Source organism: Mytilus californianus, unplaced genomic scaffold (assembly GCF_021869535.1).
Source record: "Mytilus californianus isolate M0D057914Y unplaced genomic scaffold, xbMytCali1.0.p SCAF_5, whole genome shotgun sequence".
NCBI classification, from domain to species: domain Eukaryota; kingdom Metazoa; phylum Mollusca; class Bivalvia; order Mytilida; family Mytilidae; genus Mytilus; species Mytilus californianus.
In genome coordinates, this window is record NW_026262701.1 from 36,661,724 (window position 1) to 36,685,953 (window position 24,230).

Sequence of the window (24,230 nt, forward strand, 5' to 3'; positions counted from 1 at the left end):
ATTTCGATTCTCTTTTACAATATATGCATAGTTCGTTTCTGTTTTTAAATTTTTTTCTATTGGCGATGGTCATTAGATAGCCAGTATTGCCAATAATTTAAGTAGATCAGATGGGCTAAAAATATATATGCATGCACCTAAAATCTGCAGACTGACAAATCATTTGAACGTTGCTTAACTACTGTTGCCTCTAATATACCGCACTAAGTTTGTATATTAAAAACTATAAGAGAGAAAATATTATAATTATTATTTTTTTGGTGTGATGCTTAATTGAATTTTCTACGCTTTCGAACGACTTTTGCATGAACTGATATCCACTACTATACGTACTTTAGTGGTGTTTTTTTCTCGTTATTTTTTCTCTCAGTTGCAACCGATCAATTTTAAAATGCTAGATAAACATGCAGTGATGCAGAATTATATTAAATTGGCGGACAGCAACCAATCACAACCACTGGATCACTGGCTCCTAAAATGGCACAGAAACATAATGTGAATAGATTTAACATGTTTGTTCATTTTTCCCCAGGAACAGTGGTGTATAACAGCACAACGTAAGAAAAAAATGAAAAAAATTGGTGAAAACTTCTTGTCTCATTCGATCAACATTTAAAAAAAACAAACAAACAACAGGAAAATGTTACAAAGCATCGATCAAAGAGTATTCGCAGTTACGGGAATCTAGTTCAAAATAAAATTTCAACTAATAAATATTCTAATATTCCGGAAGTATGTTTTCAGTGACTTTGCAGTAGTCAGGCTTGGGTTTATTCGTTCTTTTTTTTTAAACAGACAGGGCAAATTCCACCTGTGCTTCACTCACAAGAAAAAGTTTTTTAAAAACTATAAAAAAAAAAACGTTCAAATAGAATTCGATTGCTTAAACAATTTTCAATCCGTTTTGCATATTTCCATATTATTATAATGTTATTTAGCGCTATATGTTCTGGATGTAAAATTAAAACTTTTATAATAATGGACATCTCTAACCAAAACAAATGAATGGATATAGCTTAATTCCAAACAACAAAACTTTTTGGTTTAGAATGTCCTGCTCATACACTAAAAAATGTAATATTTGCAGTTTTTTTAAGTCATCTCCAGGCGCTATTGATTTTAATCTCTCTTCAGAAATACGACATACTACGGTTACAAATATTGAGGCCCTCGATTATCATTGAAGAGACATTAAATTTGAAACACGCATCTGGTGCAGTAAAATTGATAAATTAATAGCTTTAGTAAAGCAACAATAGCATAGTCGCAAGCATCAGAGCTTTCCTGCTGCTATTATGCTTGTCTGTACGTGCAATAAGCATAAAACAATTTAGGCGGCATGGGATTTTCTCAAAAATAAAGCCTTATAATTATGTAATTAGAGTACGAGTCAATCAAATTGATATCTATAGATTATCATACACCAGCCCAGTCGTCAGCACTTTTGTGTTAACATGAATTATCATTGATATGATCATAATTATAAATTAACTGTTTACAAAACTTTGAATTTTTGAAATACTAAGGCTTTTCTACTTCAGGAATAGATTACCGTAGCTGTATTTGGCAAAACTTTTAGGAACTTTTGATCCTCAATGCTCTTCAACTTCGTATTTTATTTGGCCTTTTTAACTTTTTTTCTATTTGAGCGTCACTGATGAGTCTTTTGTAGACGAAACGCGCGTCTGGTGCAAATACAAAATTTAAATCCTGGTATCTATGATGAGTTTATATACTATGTTCTTGGTTTCTGTTTAAATTATAGTGCATTTAATTCTGTGTTAGGGGCTGAGTTTTGGTTGTATTGAGGTGAGAGATTTTAGTTCATGTCGGAACGGTGAAAAAGGCTATTCACTATGTTTTGGTGAAGGCAAGTGTGCGTACTGATTTTGCATCATGAATATATACTTGAATGCGATATAATTTCTATTCCATTGATCATTCATAATTTCTGTCTTTATAGGTCTTGATGTTGTTGGGTTTTTTGTCTTTTCTTTTGTGCTTTTTTTTCTGTTTTGGCTTTCCAGGATTTTGGAACTGTGTATTTAACTAAAAAATTCTTTAACCGCAAAAGATTTAGTATTACATGATTCAATAGGACTAACAGAAGCAACATTCGAAAATAACACAATATGGGTTTTCTTATCTCCATTATGTATCATTAAATCTTCAAAGAATCTCTTCACTTTTGAGGCTAATGGCAACTTTCTGTATCTTGTTTCAAACAATTGTCACTGTATATTACATCGCCATAATTTTTCTCTAAACGTTATCTAATTCTTGCATTTTTGTATTTTGATCTAGAATTTGTTGTTGTTGTTGTTTCATGTTGGTTTTTATATAATGTATGTCCTGGCTTTGTAAGTCAATTGTCTGCTTCAAATTAGTAATTTCTCCTTTTTGTATTTCTATCATCTCTTCAAAGTTGTTGACCATGTGATCCATCTTCTCAAATTTATCTTTGAAAATTGCTTCCCCTAGAAAGCACGTGGTAATGGCACTGCCAAACATACTTGACAATGGTTCGGTCGTCACCTACAATTAGATGAACACAACAAAATTATCAAATTCTGAGTATCTGTACACACTTGTACTAATGTTACAAGATTGGCCAGACTGAAACCATTTCTGATAGATTTAATACTTGAGGCATCTTCAACTTCATACTTTATTTTGGCCTTTTTAAATATTTTTATTTGAGCGTCACTGATGAGTTTTCTGTAGACGAAACGCGCGTCTGGCATACAAAATTTTAATCCTGGTATCTATGATTAGTTTATTAGTGGTATTACTTTTCAGATTTCCAGTTTAATTTATGATCGAGATCTTTATCGAGTGATATTTACTTCTAGATACAAATTATCTAAATATCATAATTTTGAACTACAATTGAACACTTCTAAAAATCAAGCATAGCGCTTGCCAATTAAGAGCTGACATTGTGTATAGATCCGGACGAGTAATACAGCCTTTTAAGAGTCTCTATTCAATGTCAAAACAACTACTATCTACTTAAAACAAATATCTGCGTAAAATAGTTAGGTACAAACATAAAATGGCTTTACGAGTGTGTCATAAAACATAAAATTTTGCAATTGTTTGTTAAATTTCCTATTTTGAGCATTTTTGACAGGCGTGTGAACATGAAAAGGGTCGTCCAAAAAATCCGTAAAGAGGATCACTGATATATCATTTCTTCACATCAAATCGTTTAATTATCATTTATGCAGATGGAAAACATATTATATTTTTCAAATTAAAGTCTTTCTATGATGTTTCAGTACTTCTTTCTTTAATTTTTTTCTGTTTTTAACTTTTTTGTAATTGTGGCTGCAATGTTTAAAATCTCATATATATTAAATTTTCTAAGGAGATAAACTACCATAAATGTTAAATTATTTCATGTACCAAAGTGTGGTAACCTATGGTCCTTCAACAGATTTGAAGTAGGATTTCTTTCCATTTTTTTGTCAACTATTCAAATTTCCATGGCAATAGTTGAAGACAGATATGATAATCAACCATACTACAAGTCTAAATAGAATCACCGTTGTGTCATTTTCTCAAGTGGTTAAAGCAATTGGTCACTTTCAGAATTTTCAAATATTTTCAATTGATTGTTTTGTTGATTTTTCCTCTATCTTCAATTCTGTAAATAGGGGCCCTATAGATAATGCCGGACAAGTTTGATCACAATAACCTAAGTGTTTTCAGAGGAGTATTTTGCTAAAGTTAATAGTGCACCACCGATAACAGACTATAGACATCATTTGGCTAAAGCTCACACCACCCTTTGGGCCAAATAAGTTATTTTGAATGTTGTAAATGTGAATTGTCTATGGTGGCTGATAAGGCCATTTCGCGTTTTCTGACAACGCCATAGGGCTAAAACTTCTCTACTTCACGTTTTCACTTTTTTTACACTTTTTCCACGTTTACGCACTATAGAATATGAAAGGCGATAAGGGGAAAGGCAAAAAAAAGGAAATGCCCTTATCCTGCCACCATAGAGTAGTGCTATGTTAGGAACAATTCTGATTTTACATCCACTGTTTATAATCTCATGTTTTTCATGTAAAAAGCACTTTTACTTTGAAACTGGTAATAGTTTGCCAGTTTTACAACACACTTATAAATCAAGATAAACAAAACAATGTGTCCATATGAAGCCATGCCCAACTCACACCATCCTATGTCCATACTCAGTAAACCTTGAAACCAGGGTCAAAATCGTTATTTGTTAAATAGTTTTAAAATTCACATCACAATGGACATGTCCTTAGTTTCAAGTTGATGTGACCAAATCTTCATGGTAAACAACCTTGGAGGCCGTACGGTGACCAATAGTTGTTAATTTCTGTGTCATTTGGACTCTTGTGTAGAGTTGTCTCATTGGCAATCATACCACATTTTCTTATTTTTATATTAACCAAAAAATTGAACCTGAGTTTGTACTTATTTCCCACGATCGCATTTCTGTGTTCAGTGTTATTGCTGGGACTTTTATACTAACGGGAATGGAAACCGTTACACCAATCAGTGTAATAATACTCAACATCACGGTCGTTAGAACGAGACTTTACCTGCGCGAGATTTATCTATACGCCATATTGTTTTGACAGTGACAACATGCCTTGATCGTATAATCTTTGTAATTTGTTTTTATTTTTCAGTTATTCGAAACGATAATCCTTAATGTAAACACGATTACTATAATGATAAAAGATATTTCGATCTTTGACAGTTGTTATTAATCACCAACTCCCAGCTTAAGTGTAAAAATGACATCTAAAGGTTGAATATTTTTCAGGATGATAATAGCGTGGGGACGCTGTGAAAACTAGTATGATTCATAAAATTGCTTAAAACTGTTGATTGAAAAGAGATACGCAGGTTCTGTTTGTTGTAAAATAGGTTATAGGTTGGATTTGCCTATTCCTATTGTCACTGATTAAGGTGAAAAGTGAAATATAAATCTCCTTCTCATTACAAATGGAAATCACATGCAGGGCTCAAATAAATTATACTGTTCCTTTAAAATTGCTTACTCCTATTTATATGTGCAATATTTGTATTAAAATCGGAGTGTTTTTTGCTTAGTAATGGTCTTCAGGTGGCATAAACATATGACTTCGTGAAAATATGTCCAATAGGTTCCACAATCAGAACTACAAAAGTAGGCCCTTTCACAGATTTTGCTGCCATATTGAAATTTAGGTGTAAACACGAAATTTAGAAAAGTTCAAAACAATGTGGCTATATTCTTATGAGACCCTGGATACCTTTTGTTATAGGGATTAATATGAACTGAAATTGCCAACATTGTTTTTATTGCACACTTATTGTTTTTAATTAGGATTAATTATGATCTGTTAACCTTCGACACGTTGTTTTCTTAGCGGTCAAGTAAAGCGCCGTCATTTCTACTATATTTGTTTTATTTTCAAAACTAATATATTGACTACTTGTTAATAATTTTTGTAAACAAAAAGAAAAGTAATTATCTTTCAAAACTACTTCGAAGATTAAGTTGAAATAAAGAAGAAGTTGTCCCAGTTTTAATCGGCATTAGTTTATCCCCGTGTGAAAACATTTATTTCAAGTCAATGAATTCAATTTGTTAAAATAGTTTTATTATTCATATATTTTTAGGGGGCCTCAATGGCCGAGTGGTCTAAGTAGTTACTACTGTAATCACTAGCCAGTCAACACTGAGGTTGTGAGTTCGAACCCCGCTCGTGCGGGTGCACTCAACTCCAATCTTAATTGACTAGGATTGTCAGTTTTCCTATCGAAGGTCGTGGTTTTCTCCGGGCACTCCAGCTTCCTCCACCAATAAAAACTGGCCGCCATGCAATAGCCCAAAAGCTGTGCTTAAAAGTGGCGTTAAAACACCAAAAATCAAAAATCAATCAATCATATATTTTTATTTTTCGCATTTAATTATTTTTTTTTTAATTTCAAATCCACCTATTTTAATGGTATTCTATATGCTGACTTGTTCGCCGAAATCTATTGTTTACGTGTACCGAAGGCTAATTAACCATGTGGCACAATAAGCTGTCAATCAAAACAAAAAATCAATAATCCGCTATCAGGACAATGAAATCTCAACAGATAGATCAGTTTCCAGTCCCGTTAGTATAATAGTCCCAGATTATCGGGGTCAAAATCCTAATTTTCCATATAACTAAACAAGTTCATATCATAATAAACATGTGTACCAAGTTTCTTTGTGACTACACCTTCATGGTCAACTACATTTACCAAAAGCTGTAACCTAATACAGGCCAGATAGACAAATGTACAGATGCACAGACCAGAAAACATATTGCCTTTTTACTACTGTAAATTCAGAAATTATTGCGAGGTTTTTATTAACGTGAATAATGCGACTTAGTGATTATCGCAAAAATAAGAACTGGCATTCTGATATCTGATACATATATCTCAATGCAGATTTTCCTCAAATCGCAATAATTTATCAAGCATTTTTGTCCATTCTTCAAAAATTGCTATTAATAAATGCACAAAATAATTTCTGAATTTACAGTATCACAGACTAGGCATACAAATTGCATACAACTTTCCTTGAATGTTTTATTTGAATCGATTTCAACTTAAATGGACATAATCATAATGCTTACATACAATTACAATATATAATATTAATTTCATTAAATGAGATAATGATGTATCTGTTCTAACCATACATTCACTCCAGTTCTCCTGATGGAAATTTTATTACACAAGAAAATCTGATGAAAAATGATAAGGACTAGATTATTCATTTGAAATTATTTAGAAGTAAATAGACTTGGTTTGAAAATCAATGAGGATCTGAAGATGAAATAAAATTAAGGAGAAATTGAAGGAAACCAATGATATGTTATGTCACAGTGCCTAAATTGCAACAATTACCCAATATGCACCCATTTTGCAAAAAAAGCAGCGTCAATCTTATAGTTTTTCTCCGAGACTAAACAGCTCATATTCTTATTATTTGCCATTTTGTATGTCTTACAACATTGCTGAATATACTTAAATAGACACAAAACCGTTACATAATATATCAAAAAACAAAGTATCCAGTGAAAAAATGTAGAATTGACGGAAATGTTACATGCAACATCAACAAAATGTCAACTTTTAAAATTAAAATAGGCCACAGAAATCCATTTCTTACTAAATACATAAGTAAGAATAGACTATTGTCAAATTGATCTACAAATGTCGATAAATAACACAAAACATCAGTTATCAATTTTTACTGAAGTAAAGTTAAGCAAGCATGCCATTTAGTTACTCCTTATAACAGAATCTTGGGTCATTTGGAGGTCGTTTCAAACTCCTTTTTCTATTATTCAGTATAGATTAAAAACTGATTTTGAGGATTTATATAATAAATAAGATAATATCGACAAAATAAACACAGAATGGAAACATTTGTCTGTTTCTTAAATAATAGTTGCAATTTGGGTACCCTCTTGTTATTGCTATTAACAGTTTCAATCACTCTGTATATAATAATAGATTATGTGTTTTTGTAGATTCCTAATACTTTTTACAAACATCATAATAAATACAAAATAATAATTAGCTACAATTAATTAAATAAAGTCATGATTTGTAAAAACTATTGTAGGCAAATGTTCACAATGATACCCCAGTTAAACGGATTTTCTTGTGTGTTGAAATATATGTTTAACGTAAACAATAATTTAAATTTGCATCTGAAAGATACATTAATAATTAGATATTTTGAAGACTGACTAGTCAGACTTCAAGCTTTAAGGCTGTCTCATGATATTTTGGTGTACATTAATTGATTCTCAGTTGAAAATCATGCAAATATTTATTACCCGAGTATACTCTAGTATACCCCAATATACAATTGCGTCATATGGAGAAGGAAAAAAAATATCAAAAATTAATTATTGTCTTTATAAAACTCATTAAAGACAAAAGAAAAGCAAATTTGTGATAGACCATATTGTTTTTTAATCTTATTATTGCCAATGAATAAAAAAAATGTCACAATATAAGTTGATAGCTTCAAATATAAGTAAATTGAAATGTTAACACAAATCCTTTAAAAATTAAAATAAATCTTATTAAAGGGGAGTAACTCTGTTTTTTCAAATATGAAAATCTAAATAAACTAATATCTTATGTTCACAAATTAAGCTCTGTACATTGCTTAGGAACTAGTTATATTGAGTACATGTATTTTACATCAAAGATAATTATTTTAAGAATTATGAATCATACACACACACACACAATTTTTTTTTTTTAATTTTACAAGAGTTTTCCTATCCTGGCAGCGTCTGGTAAACATGGTAAACCATTTGCATGTTATTTTAAGAATTCTATATAATATTTTTGTAAAATACATCCCCAAACAAAATATTTGTATAAAATGATCAAAATTAAATGTAGAAGATGTATGCCAACATTTATCCATATAATATAATGTATCAATAAGTATAGCTCAAAGCTATCAAATGCATCTTTTAGGACAAAATAATTAAATAGATGAAAAAATTAAAACAGGATTTTTTTTTACAATTTCCAAATCTATCTTTTCAAAAACTAGTGAATATATGAATTGCATAGTTTAAATGTTAACATCAATGTATGTCTATGTTATGTATACTGAATAAAATTATTGTTATATTCAAAAAAATATTTGAAAATGATGAAAATATTAAAAAATATTTGAAAATGATGAAAATATTAAAAAATATTTGAAAGTTGCATGCAATAATGTTCAAAAATATTTGAAAATTGTAGTGATATTCAAAAACATTTGAAAATTGTCATGATATTCAAAATTATTTGAAATTTGAGCCAATATGTAAGAATAGTTCAAAATTGTCATAATACCTTAAAATATTTGAAAAAGGTGGTAATATCTGTTATAATTCGGTCATTTGAGAATTGTGGTCATAGAAAAGAGAATTAAGAATTTTGGACATCAATATTGATGCAAAAGAACATTCTCCTATAACTTACTTATCATATGCTTTTAGGTGTTTGGAGAAGAAGTCATATGTTGAACTAACATGCTGGTCTTTTTAGCAATTAAGTGATCAATTATGGTAGAAATTCCTGAATAATTAAATCATTTAAATTCTATTTATATAAATGATGATGAAATAGGCAAATAAATGTTAAAATTGTTAATTTAAAAAAATCCTAAAATCCTAAAATATCAATGTCTTTTCATTTTTCTTTCCAACTTTTTCTGTTTCTTTTCATCTTGTTCTGGAGCTGGAGCAAAAAACCATGGTCCTAGTATGTTGACCCATAATAAATAAAATGCTCTCCCTGGAATCTGCAACATAAAGAAGGAGGATTGTTATTTCTTTTATTCCATTAAAAAAATATAAATATAAGTATTTAATGTCAAATTAGGTAAAAGAGATATCATGGGTGTTTTTCCTGCTTTTTTCTGTTGTTTTGTTACTTTATCTTTGACCTATAACCTCAAACCTGTTATTCATATTCATTAACAATGTTGCCTCTTCTGCCTACTCAAAATTGTTTACTGTAAATGCAGAAATTATTGTGATGTTTTTATTAACGCGGATATGTGACAATATCAGGTTTGCAAAAATAAAAATTTGCATTCAGAATTTTAGTTGTGTTCTTCCTCCACCAATTTTTTGCAATTGCATTAATTAGATCTTGCATTTTTACCAGTAGTCAGTGATTTGCAATAATTAATGCACATATTTACAGTACACAGTAATTACAACACTTCATATAATCTGCAGTTCTGATATTCAGAAAGAGTAAGGATCAACATACTATAAACATTTAAAATCAGGAAACCATGATTTCTTAGTTGTATGATGTGAATAAAATTTCACAGAAAAATCAGAGTGTTCTGAGGTACGCTGTTGAGTTACAAATACTGGAAATGAAAGAAAAGTTGTTGAATGTTGATTCTTTGAAATAACATATGACCCCTTTGTTTAAGTCTTTGAATTTCTTTACTTAAAAATGAAAAATTGCTGTTTCATCAACTTGGTAAAATTATGAAATTGCCAATGATGAAAGGGACTGTTGTGAACACCCGGGTGAGTTTTGACAGTCAGAAAAAACAAAGTGATGGACAGGAAAGCAACTTCTTTGCCCTAGTTGACCAATAGAAGAGAAATATTTGATTCAAAGCAACCTGTCATTTCCAGAGATCATTTATGAAGGAACAGATAAAGCAATTACCCTGTTCTGGGCCTCGCCTGCTTGATTTTATTCTTGTTTTTTTCTTCAAAGGCTTTCATAGAGAGCAAATATACAGTAGATGGAATAACTGGTTAATGACATCATAAAGGCACGTGATTTGAAAGATTTGCCAATTGAATGACATCGCAAGAAAGCTCTCTATAGTTCATTTAAACTCAGGAATTTGAATAAACATGCAACAAGAAGTTTCTAGAATGGTGTCCATCGAGTCCTTGGTATTGAATTATCATAATATTATTCAGGGTATTACCCAATGTAATTACTAATGGCTTGAATTTTCTTCCATAGAAGGCAGCACAGATATTGAAGCTATTATTATAACTAAAATCAGTAAATGGAAATTTAGAATGGGTAAAATGACTTGTTCCCTGTTTTTGAATACCTATAACATATAGTTGGCCACACAGATATACAATACATCTTTTTCTTTACAGTGTAACACTCAATGTAAAAACCCTTACCCTATTTGGAGCACCTTGGTTTTTACCCTTGTTTTTATTGGTGTATAAATAAACTCCTGTGTCTTTAGGTTTTAACCATCATTATCCTTTCAACCCTTATTTTGAGTCAGACAGATGAAATGATAATGTGCAACCAGAATCCATAGAAGTAATCTTAAGTATGAGGTATTATAAACTAATACTTACCACCAACCATATCAGCCAAAAATAGTTTGATATAATGCTCAAACTTTGGACGATACATGTGTATAAAAGAATATCTTTAGCATGTCTGAAATAGAAAAGTTATTTTCAGGAATATACAGTGGGTTCATTTATATATTTGTATATCTTTTGTATCAATTTTTCATTTCACGGATACCTATTTTGAGTTTTCATCTTTCGCACCAATTAAAGTTATTAAAAATTTGTATTTCGTTAAGAAACTTAATTCATGTATCTCCTTACCTACAAAATTCAAGAAAATATTTTCTAATGAAAATTAATTATGTTTATGAATCTGCAGTAAGACTTTGTTTTGGGAAGTCAAAACTAGTAACGCATAGAATAAAAAATTATGACATCTCAAATCATGCAAAGAACAACAAATATAAAGTGACAACATTTTAAATTTAATAATGATCTTTTTGGGGGATTTTCAGTTTTATTGATAATATCAATAGTAAAGCATTCCAAAAGACAAATGATCAAGGCCCCACTTGGAGAAAAACAAAAAGTCTCGTAATTTCAGAGTTTATGAATAGAATCATTGGTATTGTTGGGTTAATGTCTCATTATCAAAACACCCAACATCACCTGATACTCATGATCAGATAATTATATTGTTAGGTCCTATTGAGCTGTATCTCTTGGTATTGTGTAAAGATTTTTCCTATCATACTATTCCTAGATAAATTTTACTGCCTTAGTACCTTGTGTGACATAAATTAATAACTTACTCGGACATTCCTTCACTCATGTTAAGATCTATTTTACTGCCTGCCATGTGTGACATAAATTGATAACAACCAAAGTTTAAGGCAACTGCGAACACAGACAAAGTCTGAAAAAAATATCATAATGTATGTACAGTATTAAAATAATCAAAAGCAAGAAAAAAATTCATTTACATGTAAGAATCAAAGAAAGCTTTCAAATGTCCCCCTGCTGAGCAGGTATTTAATCTGTCCAAGGGCAATAATTCCAACAAAAAAAGAATATGTGGTGGTGCTAAACATGTCTCTACTTGTAATTAAAAGTATAGGAAAACAGGAAGGTGTCTAACAGACCATTTACAGTATATATGATACAACCCAGTGCTGTCAGTATGCTCACTTAATATGAAGTAATTTTGTTCTGTGTTACAGATAAGTTAATACAATATATCTCCCACTTCTAAGTTGGAGTATAATATAATGATATTTTTTTTTTTGGGGGGGGGGGGGGGGGGGGGGGGGGGGGTCTTTTAAATTTTTCCATAAATATCCTTCAAGAAATGTAGGCAGGAGATCCCTTACAATATTACTTTATAATTTCTATTTCCAATGAACAATGCTCCTGTCAAAACAGTTGATAGGTGCAGATTATTGAATTCTTCCAAGACCTTGACGATATAAATTTTCTAAAATTGACAAGAAATGTAGATGTGAGAGTGTTTACAATGCAATTTTCAATAAACATTACATTTCAAAGGGACAAAAGTTTTGTAAAAATAATTGATCTGCACTAATTTTCAAACAAGAGATTACTAATAAAAACCTGATATAAATTACATAAAAAGCTGGCAAAAAATGTTTATGTGAGAATGCTTACATGACACAGAAACGCAGAGACTCATGGACCCTTTTTAAAAAGTTGATCAGCACTGATTTTCAACCTCATCCTAGATTTTGCTGATATACATGATATAAACCTTTAATATAAATTTCATAAAAATCTGGCAAGAAATGTATGTGCGAGTTAGAGCACTTACATAATTGGAAGGAAGGGTGAATGGAAGGGGCATAACTCCTTTAAAAAATAATTGATCTGCACTGACTTTCAAATTAATCCAAGACATTGGTGATATAAACATGAAACTTTTGATTAACATTTCATAATAAAATGCTCCGCAGGGCGCAGCTTGATACGACCGCAGAGGTCGAACCCTGAACAGTTGGGGCAAGTATGGACACAACATTCAAGCTTGATACAGCTTTGCATTTGGATTGTGATTAAATATTTGACACAGCATAGGTTTCTGACACAGAATGAATGTGGTCTAAGAACTTAAAGATTTTAAATTGTACATTCACCTATTATGGTCCTATATCCAAAATCTAAATACATGGTTAGATTCAGCATATCAAAGAACCCCAAGAATTCAATTTTTGATGAAATCAAACAAAGTTTAATTTTGGACCCTTTTGACCTCAATGTGGACAAAGTTGATAACGCGGCCCAAAAATCAAAAATCTAAATACATGGTTAGATTCAGCATATCAAAGAACCCCATATATTCAATTTTTGATGAAATCAAACAAAGTTTAATTTTGGACCCCGATTTGGACCAACTTGAAAACTGGGCCCATAATCAAAAATCTAAATACATGTTTAGATTCAGCATATCAAAGAACCCTAAGAATTCAATTTTTGTTAAAATCAAACTAAGTTTAATTTTGGACCCTTTGGACCTTAATGTAGACCAATTTGAAAACGGAACCAAAAATTAAGAATCTAAATTCATGGTTAGATTCGGCATATCAAAGAACCCCAATAATTCAATTTTTGATGAAATCAAACAAAGTTTAATTTTGGACCCTTTGGACCTCAATGTGGACCAATTTAAAAATGGGGCCCAAAATCCAAAAACTAAATACACGGTTAGATTCATCATATTAAAGAAACCCAAGAATTCAAGAATAAAACCCCATTGAAATTGGTCAAGAAATAAGCAATTTATACGAAGTATCTTCTTTTGCTCAATACTGTGCAATTAAATATTTCTTGCTATTGCGCAATACTGTACAATTGACAATTTCTTGCTATTGCGCAATATTGTGCTTTTGGATATTTCTTGCTATTGCGCAATACTGTGCAATTGAAGATTTCTTGCTATTGCGCAATACTGTGCAATTGAAGATTTCTTGCTATTGTGCAATACTGCGCAATTGAAAATTTCTTGCTATTGCACAATACTTATTATATAATAATTTACACATCCTGTTTGGTGTGTATCTCCTACCATATCATTATTATTTGCTTTTAAATATAAATCAGAAATAACCAACTTAAAATGGAAAATTTTAAAAGAAAAAAAAAGGAAAAAAAAAAAAATCCCCCCCCCCAAATTTTTTGAACCCCCTTATGATTCATCACCCCCAAACTCAATCCCAGCCTTCCCTTTGTGGAATGGTACCTTGCAGTACAATTTCAGAGAGATCCATACACTTGAACACAAGTTATTGTCTGGAAACTAGAAAAATGTGTTTTTGGCCCCTTTTTGGCCCCAAATTCCTAAACGTTTAGGGCAATTACCCCCAAACTCAAACCCAGCTTTCCCTTTGTGATATGGAACCTTGTAGTACAATTTCAGAAAGATCCATACACTTACACACAAGTTATTGTCCTGAAACTAGAAAAATGCTTGTTTTTTGCCCCTTTTTGGCCCCTAATTCCTAAAATATTGAGGCAATTACCCCCATCATCAATCCCAGCCTTCCCTTTGTGGTATGGTACCTTGCAGTACAATTTCAGAGAGATCCATACACTTGAACACAAGTTATTGTCTGGAAACTAGAAAAATGCTTATTTTTGGCCCTTTTTTGGCCCCCAATTCCTATACGTTTCGGCAATTACCCCCAAACTCAATTCCAGCTTTCCCTTTGTGATATGAAACCTTGTGGTACAATTTCAGAAAGATCCATACACTGACACACAAGTTATTGTTATGAAACTAGAAAAATTCTTGTTTTTTGCCCCTTTTTTGGCCCCTAATTCCTAAAATTTTGAGGCAATTACCCCCAAAATCAATCCCAGCATTCCTTTTGTGATATGGAACCTTGTGGTACAATGTCAGAGAGATCCATACACTAACACACAAGTTATGTCTGGAAGTTACAAAAATGCTTATTTTTGGCCCCTTTTTGGCCACAATTCCTTTACTGTTGGTACCATAACCCCCAAAATCAGTCCCAACCTTCCTTTTGTGGTATTGAACCTTGTGGTAAAATTTCATAGAGATCCATTCACTTAAACTAAAGTAAGAGTGCGAAAACCAATGTGTCTTCGGACGACGCCGACGCCAACGTCATACCAATATACGACCACAAAAATTTTTTTGCTGTCGTATAAAAACCAACCAAAGAATTGTACCTATGAGAGTGCTGTCAAAACATGAAGGACACAGTTAAGGACAAGCACTTAGTATGTCTACTGCACCGTATAGCAGTGGGGTGTAAAAAAAGGTCATAAATAACTACTGTACAACAGTGTATACCAAAACAGCTATTAGGTTTACTTACTATAATACCACCTGTAAAACTATCCCAGAATAGAAAACACTGCAAAATAAAGTAGGTTACCTGAAATGTAGAATAATAAATTAAACTATAGCTTTTATTTGACCTTATAGACAATCATATTGTATATAGGGGTATTAAGTAAATGTTGTTTAAGAGATTTTTAAAAAGCTTATTCACATCTGATAACTTCACTGTCAGTAATATGGCACTGGTTTATACTAAGTAAGTTCTGTTTTACATAAGATAAGCTTGGAATATCTTATTTTTGTAATGGAAACCAATTCTGTATAAGTTAACATGTTTAATAAACATTTATAATTTTCCCCATCACTTTGAATAAGTAGAAAATGAGTAGAAAAGTTTTTACAGAAATATCATCTATCAATAATTACACGATAACATATTAGTTGTGCAATATTCGTGATATTAATTTTTATGTATTCAATGTGGAAAAAACAAAATTATAAGTGTTTCAGATAACCTAAAACTAAATACACTTATAGCAGGGTAGGGTTGGCAGTTATTGTTGAGCGTCAAACATCCCATTTTTGCTATTGCTTGTGTCAAATGAGCCTAAATATATATTGTCATTGATCACATTGTATATTTAAGCTACTTTACGAATCAAACTTAATGAAATGTTTATCATTGTTTATCTTTAATTTTATTTTAGCATTTTAACAAAAAAACTTGACTCTGGCTTAATCGTGGGGTACAAAATCCATTCCTACAGTCAGTATGAATGAGGTTGTTAAATGTGATATATGCTTTTTGTGCTTCTCTGTAATGTATTTGTTTGTTTTTGTTATGATTAAGATTGTGACACTGTGCTGACTGCTGTACCCCTATTTTGACATTTTTACCTATTATGTCTGTTTGTTTTATTCACGCATCGTTGTCAATATAATGGCATTTGATGCGACTGTCATACAAGTGAGAGGTTTAGCGCTATAAAACCAGGTTCAATCCACCATTTTCTACATAAGAAAATGCCTGTACCAAGTCAGGAATATGACAGTTGTTGTCCATTCGTTTGATGTGTTTGTGCTTTTGATTTTGCCATTTGATTAGAGACTTTCTGTTTTGAATTTTCCTCGGAGTTCAGTATTTTTGTGATTTAACTTTTTCAGTACTGTATGTAAATATCAAAATTTATGTAAACTAACACTTACTTACTGGTTATGTGAATGGTATATATAATATTAACACCTTAAATAATTACAGGAAGCCACAAATGTTGATAAAACATTGTAAAACTTACATTAACACCTAAAATGATGTATAAGTAGAACTTTAAGGTTGATGCATTTTCTTCTTCAATCTGTTTCAGTCCTTTAGTGCCTTGCTTACCTTTGGGCTGAAATGTATACAATTTGCATGATTAAATATCTATTGATATGGTAATCAATAATCAACATCACCAAACTCAAAATCTTGTACTGCATATTATATATCATTCATATTTGGTTTAAAATTCAGGAATATAGGTCTGCCAACTCGCCCCACTTATGAATAGGAGTATAATCCCATTTATAAAAATTGAGAATGGAAATGGGGAATATGTCAAAGAGACAACAACCCGACCAAAGAGCAGACAACAGCCGAGGTCTGCCCACTCGCACCACTAATGAATAAAAGAATTAAACTGTACTGAATTAAGGCCTACCAACTCGCCCCACTTATGAATTAAATGAATACTTATGAAAACCTTGGAAATGCATCTTTTTTTTTTAACTCTTTTCTTTTGGTTGAAAGAAAGCCGAAAGAAGTAAGTATCAGCATTTCTGTGAAGATCGATGTTATTGACTATAGTAACTGTTTATGATGTTTGTTTTCTGGAAAATATAATCACTGTTTTAAATGATAAGTCAAGAATCATGGTTGTTACATAATTTTATTCTTAGATGATAGGTTTGCACAATAAGTCTTTTATGACAAACACTGGCATAACTACACAAAACGAAGTACTAGATGAAATGTCAACACTAGAAACAAGAACATAAATACACAAATATGGCAAACAATAGATAAGTTTTTATAAGTGGGGCGAGTTGGCAGACCTTTATTATATATTTATCAGGATTTTACCTATTTCCATAAGTGGGGCGAGTTGGCAGGAGTAAATTTAACCGGACTTAACCTTTTTTTATTATAATTGGGGCGAGTTGGTAAACAAGAGTGGGGAGATTATTTAAAAAGTGGGGCGAGTTTGTGAAAAAATGGGGTGATTTGGTGTGGGGCGATTTGCCAGTGGGGCGAGTTGTCTTGCTTCCAATTTGATCATGTGAAACACAGACTTTGATTGGCTGATCACGATTGTCTTCCCTTGGGAACAGTTCAAAATCGAGAACAATCATATTTTTCGTGTAGATTTTCACAAAATCGTGTTTTAGAGGTTTTTTCACAATCACGATTGTGCAATCGTGACAAAGGGTCAAAATCGTGTAGTACACGCCTAAATCGTGAAAGTTGGCAGGTATGGTAATTAATTGTGATCACTGATCCAATATTTTGGGGGGACTTGTGTGATTTTTAGTAACCGCACGGCAGAAAATTTGCATACAAGTGTAACTAGTCTTTGGTTGTTGTTACTACAAGGCAAAGAAACACAATTTCGTCAATATTCAACTCTCAAGGTTGTAACAAATGTGAATAATAAACTGAAAAAGACAATTTTTCAGCTGGGTTCATGAATAATCAGAAATTATATGATGAACAACAAAATTAAATGCCCATCAACAGTGTTCTCCCCAGGAATTTTGGATAGCATCACATTTGGCGTAAAAAAAAATGTATTTATTTTTCAATGTCATTTGTTGCGTCGCGGCGATGCTCTCTTTCTTTTAAGTTATGTTGATTTTTTTTCAATTCATAACTGAGAATACAATTAAAGTATAACTGTTCTTTTAGTTTATTTCTTTAATATTCATTTATAGTTACAGAATTATATTTTTCTTGTTAGAAACTACCAACTAAAAATCTAGTACAAAAGAGAACTTCTTTTATATCAAAAAGGAAAAGAAAGTATCATATAGTAATACCATTTCAATTAAAAAATATTCTGTTTATCATGTTTCTGAAATTCATCATTTCCTGGGACTCAATGTATCAGTCCCAGTTGTTTCAAACAGATATATGTTTTTAACATTGTTAAACTACTTTAATCAGTAAATTAATTGAAACAATGCGTTTACATAGAAATAAATACATTTTGCAAGGAGATCTAACAAATAGTCTGTAAATTCATGTGGAATGAGTAGCTTTCCCTATTGGGATCATTATTATTCTGTCAGCTGTGCCGTTTCTGCGTCTGTAGTTATTACCGTAAAAATGCGGATTTTGATCATAGCTGGTCCGCTTCCGATCCATAATTAGTACAAATATATCAATGGCGGTCGAAGAAAAATTACGAAAATAAACAATGTTTGAGAAGCGAATTGGCTGAATGTATCACGATTTTACTGTAATAAATAGATGAAAAATTACCTAAACGCAATTTGCATCACGTTCTAATGAAGTATAGAACTTATTTTGCCCAGAATCGAAATGTTTTATGTACGCTCTCGAGTACCGGAATGGAAAGAAAACACTTCTTTACAAGTTGTTAGTTTGAAATAACAAACGACCAGCCTGTTAAGTTCGCCCGTTTTTTTTGTTTTTTTTTCTTCTCTTAGGAGACGAATTTGCCTTGATTCAAACGTAGATTTCGAATTGTTTATGATTTTCTCGATGTCAAAATTTTGCAATTGGGCCACGTGTTATTAGTCATGTCACAAGTGTCGGCTTGGAGTATTCGTATCCAAACAGTTATCACCCAAAGGGCAATTAACACCTATTTAATCAATCTTAATTGCCTCTTATGACCGATTTGAAGGGATTACAATTAAAGGTGATATAATTTTTATGATCACAAGCGGCAATTCGATGAAAGTTCGAAATTTAGGACATCGATATTGAGGCAATGCATAGAGCAGACAAGAAAAAAATAGCGTCCTCAAAATAATTATAGCGTCGCGGAAATTATTATAGCGTCACGGTAAAAAATTATAGCATCGCGGTGCCGCGACGCTAAAACGGCCTGGGGAGATCACTGCATCAAAACCAAAAGAATACTTTCTCCCTCTGAAACACAAAATGCATTCAACTTTTATATATTTGGTGGGTGCTAGACCTTTAAACTTTTCAAACTGCACAGGTTTTTTTTTTCTTTACTCATAGAATTAATTTAACAACACCGTTATAATTTGTCGTCTTTGATTTTTTTTAACCGAAATGAACATAAAAAAGTATATTTTCGAATTCCTTGTTAAGCGTCTGTTTGAAAACTATAATTTTACTGCTCTAGATACTTTACCGGCATATTCAAGTGCTAGAATCAAACAACTGCACCAAGGCGTTCAACATATGTTAAAGAAACAATTCGAGTAAAATTTTCCTCAATGTACAATCAAGACTTTTATTATGTTTACAACTTTGGTGACTTTAAAACGCATGTAAGATTATGAATAAAAAGCCACGCAAATGTCAGGATCAGGAAGGGACATGCTTTTATTCCGTCATTTGAAACTGACAGGAGTAAAAAGGAGAATACTGACCACCGAGGACACGGCTAACGGAAACATATTTCATATATACCTTAATGTTATATTAATAAATAGACAGGTTACTGTGTCATTTACTGAAAACTTGGTTTCAAAGTTGACAATTTAATCAAGTTCAAATAGAAGCCGGGATATACGAAATATGAATTAAACCGACTATGATTATTGAAAAAAATATATCAGCTAATCGAGTCCCTGTGTGATCAACATGTTTCAATGAAAAAAGTAATTATAGTTTATAACAAAGCCTTATGAAATAGTTAAGGACACCCGATACAGTTTTGATCCCACAGTGATTTTTTTTACGAAAATTTGCATACAAGCTATTTTTTAAATAGTCAAGCAATTCAAATATGTTATAAAAAAATATACCCTCATGTGCTACTTTAAGAGATGAATTGGATCGAAATTGTAGACATTTATTTAAAAAAAAAAATCTTTGGACATTTCTATCCTTTGGATAGACATGTACTGGTACCTAACTTTTTTGCTTCAAAAGATAAACAAAAGCAGATTTTTGTAAAAACATTTGGAAAATCTTCTTTACATAAGTATGCTATGACAATTCTTTGGAAAGAATTAATTTTTATCAAAGTTTCATGATTTTAGGAAAAAAGCGGCATTTTTTGCTGTATATTTATCAAATTTAAAAAAAATTCATAGGTGCATGACTTAAATTTTTCATGAAAATTGGTACAAATAATCTTCATACGTAATCAAACCTAATGTCATTTTAAAAAAGAGGGGTCCATGAACTCGTTATCAAGTTAAATCAGTCTGAATGATAAAAATCAGTCGAAAAATGCATCTTTTCCCGATATGTCACAGTTTGACGTCGAGTCGTTACCTCCCCTGTAACTGTATCGTATGCGTGATCATCATGGTAAAAAACCAAAAACTCCTAAAGACAAACAACAGTATACGAAATGAAACATAGAAAACTAAAGACTAGATAATGTTCAGTTATTTTTTTTTTTCATGCTGGCAGTTATTGGGAAGTTAATAAATAAATGTTCATTGTCGACAGATCGTTGTGATTCGTTTGTTTTTGGAACTAGTTGAACCGTCTCAGTGACTCGCAATGATGTTCCAATGATTTGTATAGTGAGACTCTTTTAGAACAAATACCAAAGATAAGATTGTAGACAAATATACTGAATTGAAAGCTGCCGCTGAACACCACAAATTTCACAATATGTATTGGCTTCCTAAATTAAACAAGAAACCATTTTTATATATTTTTTAAAGAAAAATTTTATATCTGTATCTAGTAAATGTTCACTGACTGCACACCAGTTCTTCTGACTTATGCTCTTAAAACTGTTAAGGAACTCGTTACTCGTTTTTTATGCCGCCCCGCCGTCACCGGAGGGGGCATTAAGTTCAATGAAAAGTAAATGGGCTGAAGGACGCCTCCGGGTGCGGGAGTTTCTCGCTGCATTGAAGACTTCGGCTGTTGTCTGATCTATGGTCGGGTTGTTGTCTCTTTGACACATTCCCCATTTCCATTCTCAATTTTATATTTCACAGATTTTGCTAAAATTTTGCATACAACGTTGGCTCGTTGAACTATAACAGAAAATCGAAAAAAATAATGCATTTATATTTTTTACTATCTGTAATATTACTGGTTGAATTATTTAAAAAATATATATTGTTGATACATAAATTTCCGTTTTAATGATATAAAATAATCATATGGTCACCGACTTCGTTTTTTGTCTAATGCCTAGTTCACACGTACATTTAATTCGAATTGAATTCGAATCGAATGCGAATCGAAATCGCTAATCGCGTTCACACACTCTTCCTTTTTAACGAATTGGCTAATTCGCATTAACCAATTCGCATTAGAAATTCGTTTTTGTTGATACGAATTAAAAGTTAACGTCGTTCGGACAGTAAAGCAAATTTGACGCGTATTGCAATTCGAATTAGAATTAACGTTTGGATGTAACACGATTCGAATGCGAATTAAACTAATTCGAATTAGTTAATGCGAATCGAATTCGAATTACGTGTGAACGCAGCATGATTATCAATCTTTTACCCGTGTAGTGAAACACGTCCAAAATTGACGTTTTACGGCCTGTTCAGTGATTTCGACGGTTTTTTGGTATTTCTTCAAATAGAACACCACTTTGAATTATGTATACCGTTAAAACGAAGTCGGTGACCCTATCATTATTTTACATCATTAAAACGGAAATTTATTTATAAACAACATTTAGATTTTTAATAAAAATCTATGTATTAAAAATTGGAGATTTGATGATTTTAAGTCAAATTTAAGAAATCTTTTCGCCGGTTTAATGTGCTTTCTATACAAATATTCACTTATTTTGAAAGAATTTACGGAAGCCGATAAGGGTCATTCAAAAAAAAAAATTTATGTCGTAATTACATCCCTGAGGTTAGAAACCATTTTGTTCAGTTTTCTCTCCAATTTTGATGTTTTTTTCGTCTTATTTGGGGCCTACAGAGGTTATCAAGGCCTTGGGATACGCTGGTTTGTTCAAAAACGCAACTCTCAACAAGAAACCAAATGACACAGAAATTTACAATTAAAGTCACCGTACGGCCTTCAACAATGATCACAGCCCATACCGCATAGTCAGCTATAAAAGGCCCCGAAATGACAAATGTAATACAATTCAAACGAGAAAAACTAGCGGCCTATTTTATGTACAAAAATAAACGAAAAACAAATATGTAAATTAAAGACTTGGGACATACACATACATAAAGAATGTGGCGGGGTTAAACATGTTAGCGGGATCCTAACCCTCCCCTTAAGTTTGTAGGAATAGTTGCCCTGGGGAACAGTGGTTAAAAGAACTTGGGGTACAAAGTTTTAATAGGGCTTCAATGGGGAGGACGCTTGAATAATCTCATTAAGAACCAACAATAGCAATGCAGTAATAATTTGCATCAAGCCTCAGTAGTTACTGTACATTAAGATTCAAGTGTGTACAAATGAAGATAAAGAGATCCGTGGGTCTGAGCACTATGAGTCCAAAGTTAAACAAAGTCTTTATTGGGAAAAGCTTAAAATTCATCTTATTCAGAACCTGCAATGGAAATGCAGGACTTCATAATTTACACAAATCTGTTCATGCCAAACATAATTAGAGACTCCAAGGAGCTTGAATTGCTCCCCTATTCAACTGGGTCTCATTTGACTTGATTATAAATAAAGTTCTAGTATGTGCAAGTCTGAGGTGCAAGTGAATAACTTTAATTAAGCTTGATTGCATATAGTGTTCATTATTCTAAAAAAAAAAAAGATGAATTTGTTTCCGCTACAAACTTTGCCTTTACTGACAACCATTTTGAAATGCCTATCGCATCAAAAAGTGAAAAGATAAACTATAAGGTTGCCGTTATTATCACATAGCGGTCAGGAGTCTGTAATTCAGTGGTTGTCATTTGTTGCTGTGTTACATATTCGTTTTTCGGTTTTTGTTTGTACATTATTAAAACCGTTATTTTTACTCGTTTTAATTAAAATATTAAACAGCTGTCATGTCGGGGACTCTCCCTCTGGTATCTTTCGTCCCTCTTTTATAGCTGACTATGCGGGGGCTTTTCTCATTGTTGAGGGCATTATGATGACCTATAGTTGTTAATTTCTGTGTCATTAAGTCTCTTGGCAATCATAATACATATTCTTATATATATATAGCGATGTCGTTATTACGACATAGCTATGTCGTTATTACGACATAGCTATGTCGTTATTACGACATAGTGATGTCGTAATAACGACATGTTATGTCGAAATTACGACATAACGATGTCGTTATAACGACAGGTTATGTCGAAATTACGACATAGCGATGTCGTTATAACGACATGTTATGTCGAAATTACGACATGCTATGTCGTAATTACGACATAATTTTTTTTTTTTGAATGGCCCTTATCGGCTTCCGTAAGAATTCAATCGGTAACATTTCAGATAATAAAACAGATAAATGCATTATTTTTCGATTTTCAATTATATAGTTTACCGAGCCAAAATTGTATGCAAAATTTTAGCAAAATTTGTGACATAGCCTATTTACTATAACTTGACCTTAAGTGTTACCTTTGTCCGTCCGTACGACGTATGTCCCATAATGGGTTTTTGTTCTCTAACTTTAGTTTGCCTCAACAAAATCATATGAATATTATACACAATGTCTATAACGACAAAAACACAGGTCAAGTTCGAATTTGGGTGGCGTCCCTTTTACCGTTCTCGAGTTATGTCCCCTTTATAACGTTATATATATGCAAGCGGGGCATCATCTGTGTGCCAATGCATTAATATTCTTCTTTAAAATATCTATATGTTGGCTTTGGGAATAAAATCCGAACATGTACTCGTCCAGATATGCCTGTAGATTTCAGTGGCGGATTCAGAAATTTTCATAAGTGGGGGCCCACTG

The 24,230-nt window shown here is 32.0% G+C and overlaps 1 protein-coding gene across 1 annotated transcript; it reads right to left on the minus strand.

The window, feature by feature from the left end:
• Nucleotides 1–6,586: 6,586 nt before the first annotated feature.
• On the minus strand, nucleotides 6,587–19,652 carry LOC127701765 (transmembrane protein 208-like). The gene is made up of 6 exons (XM_052205736.1): nucleotides 19,551–19,652; nucleotides 16,458–16,553; nucleotides 15,197–15,256; nucleotides 11,654–11,757; nucleotides 10,902–10,986; nucleotides 6,587–9,340 (listed from the first exon to the last, which is right to left on the minus strand). The coding sequence occupies exons 1-6, from the start codon at nucleotides 19,554–19,556 to the stop codon at nucleotides 9,218–9,220; spliced, it is 474 nt and encodes a 157-aa protein (XP_052061696.1). The 5' UTR covers nucleotides 19,557–19,652; the 3' UTR covers nucleotides 6,587–9,217.
• Nucleotides 19,653–24,230: the final 4,578 nt, after the last annotated feature.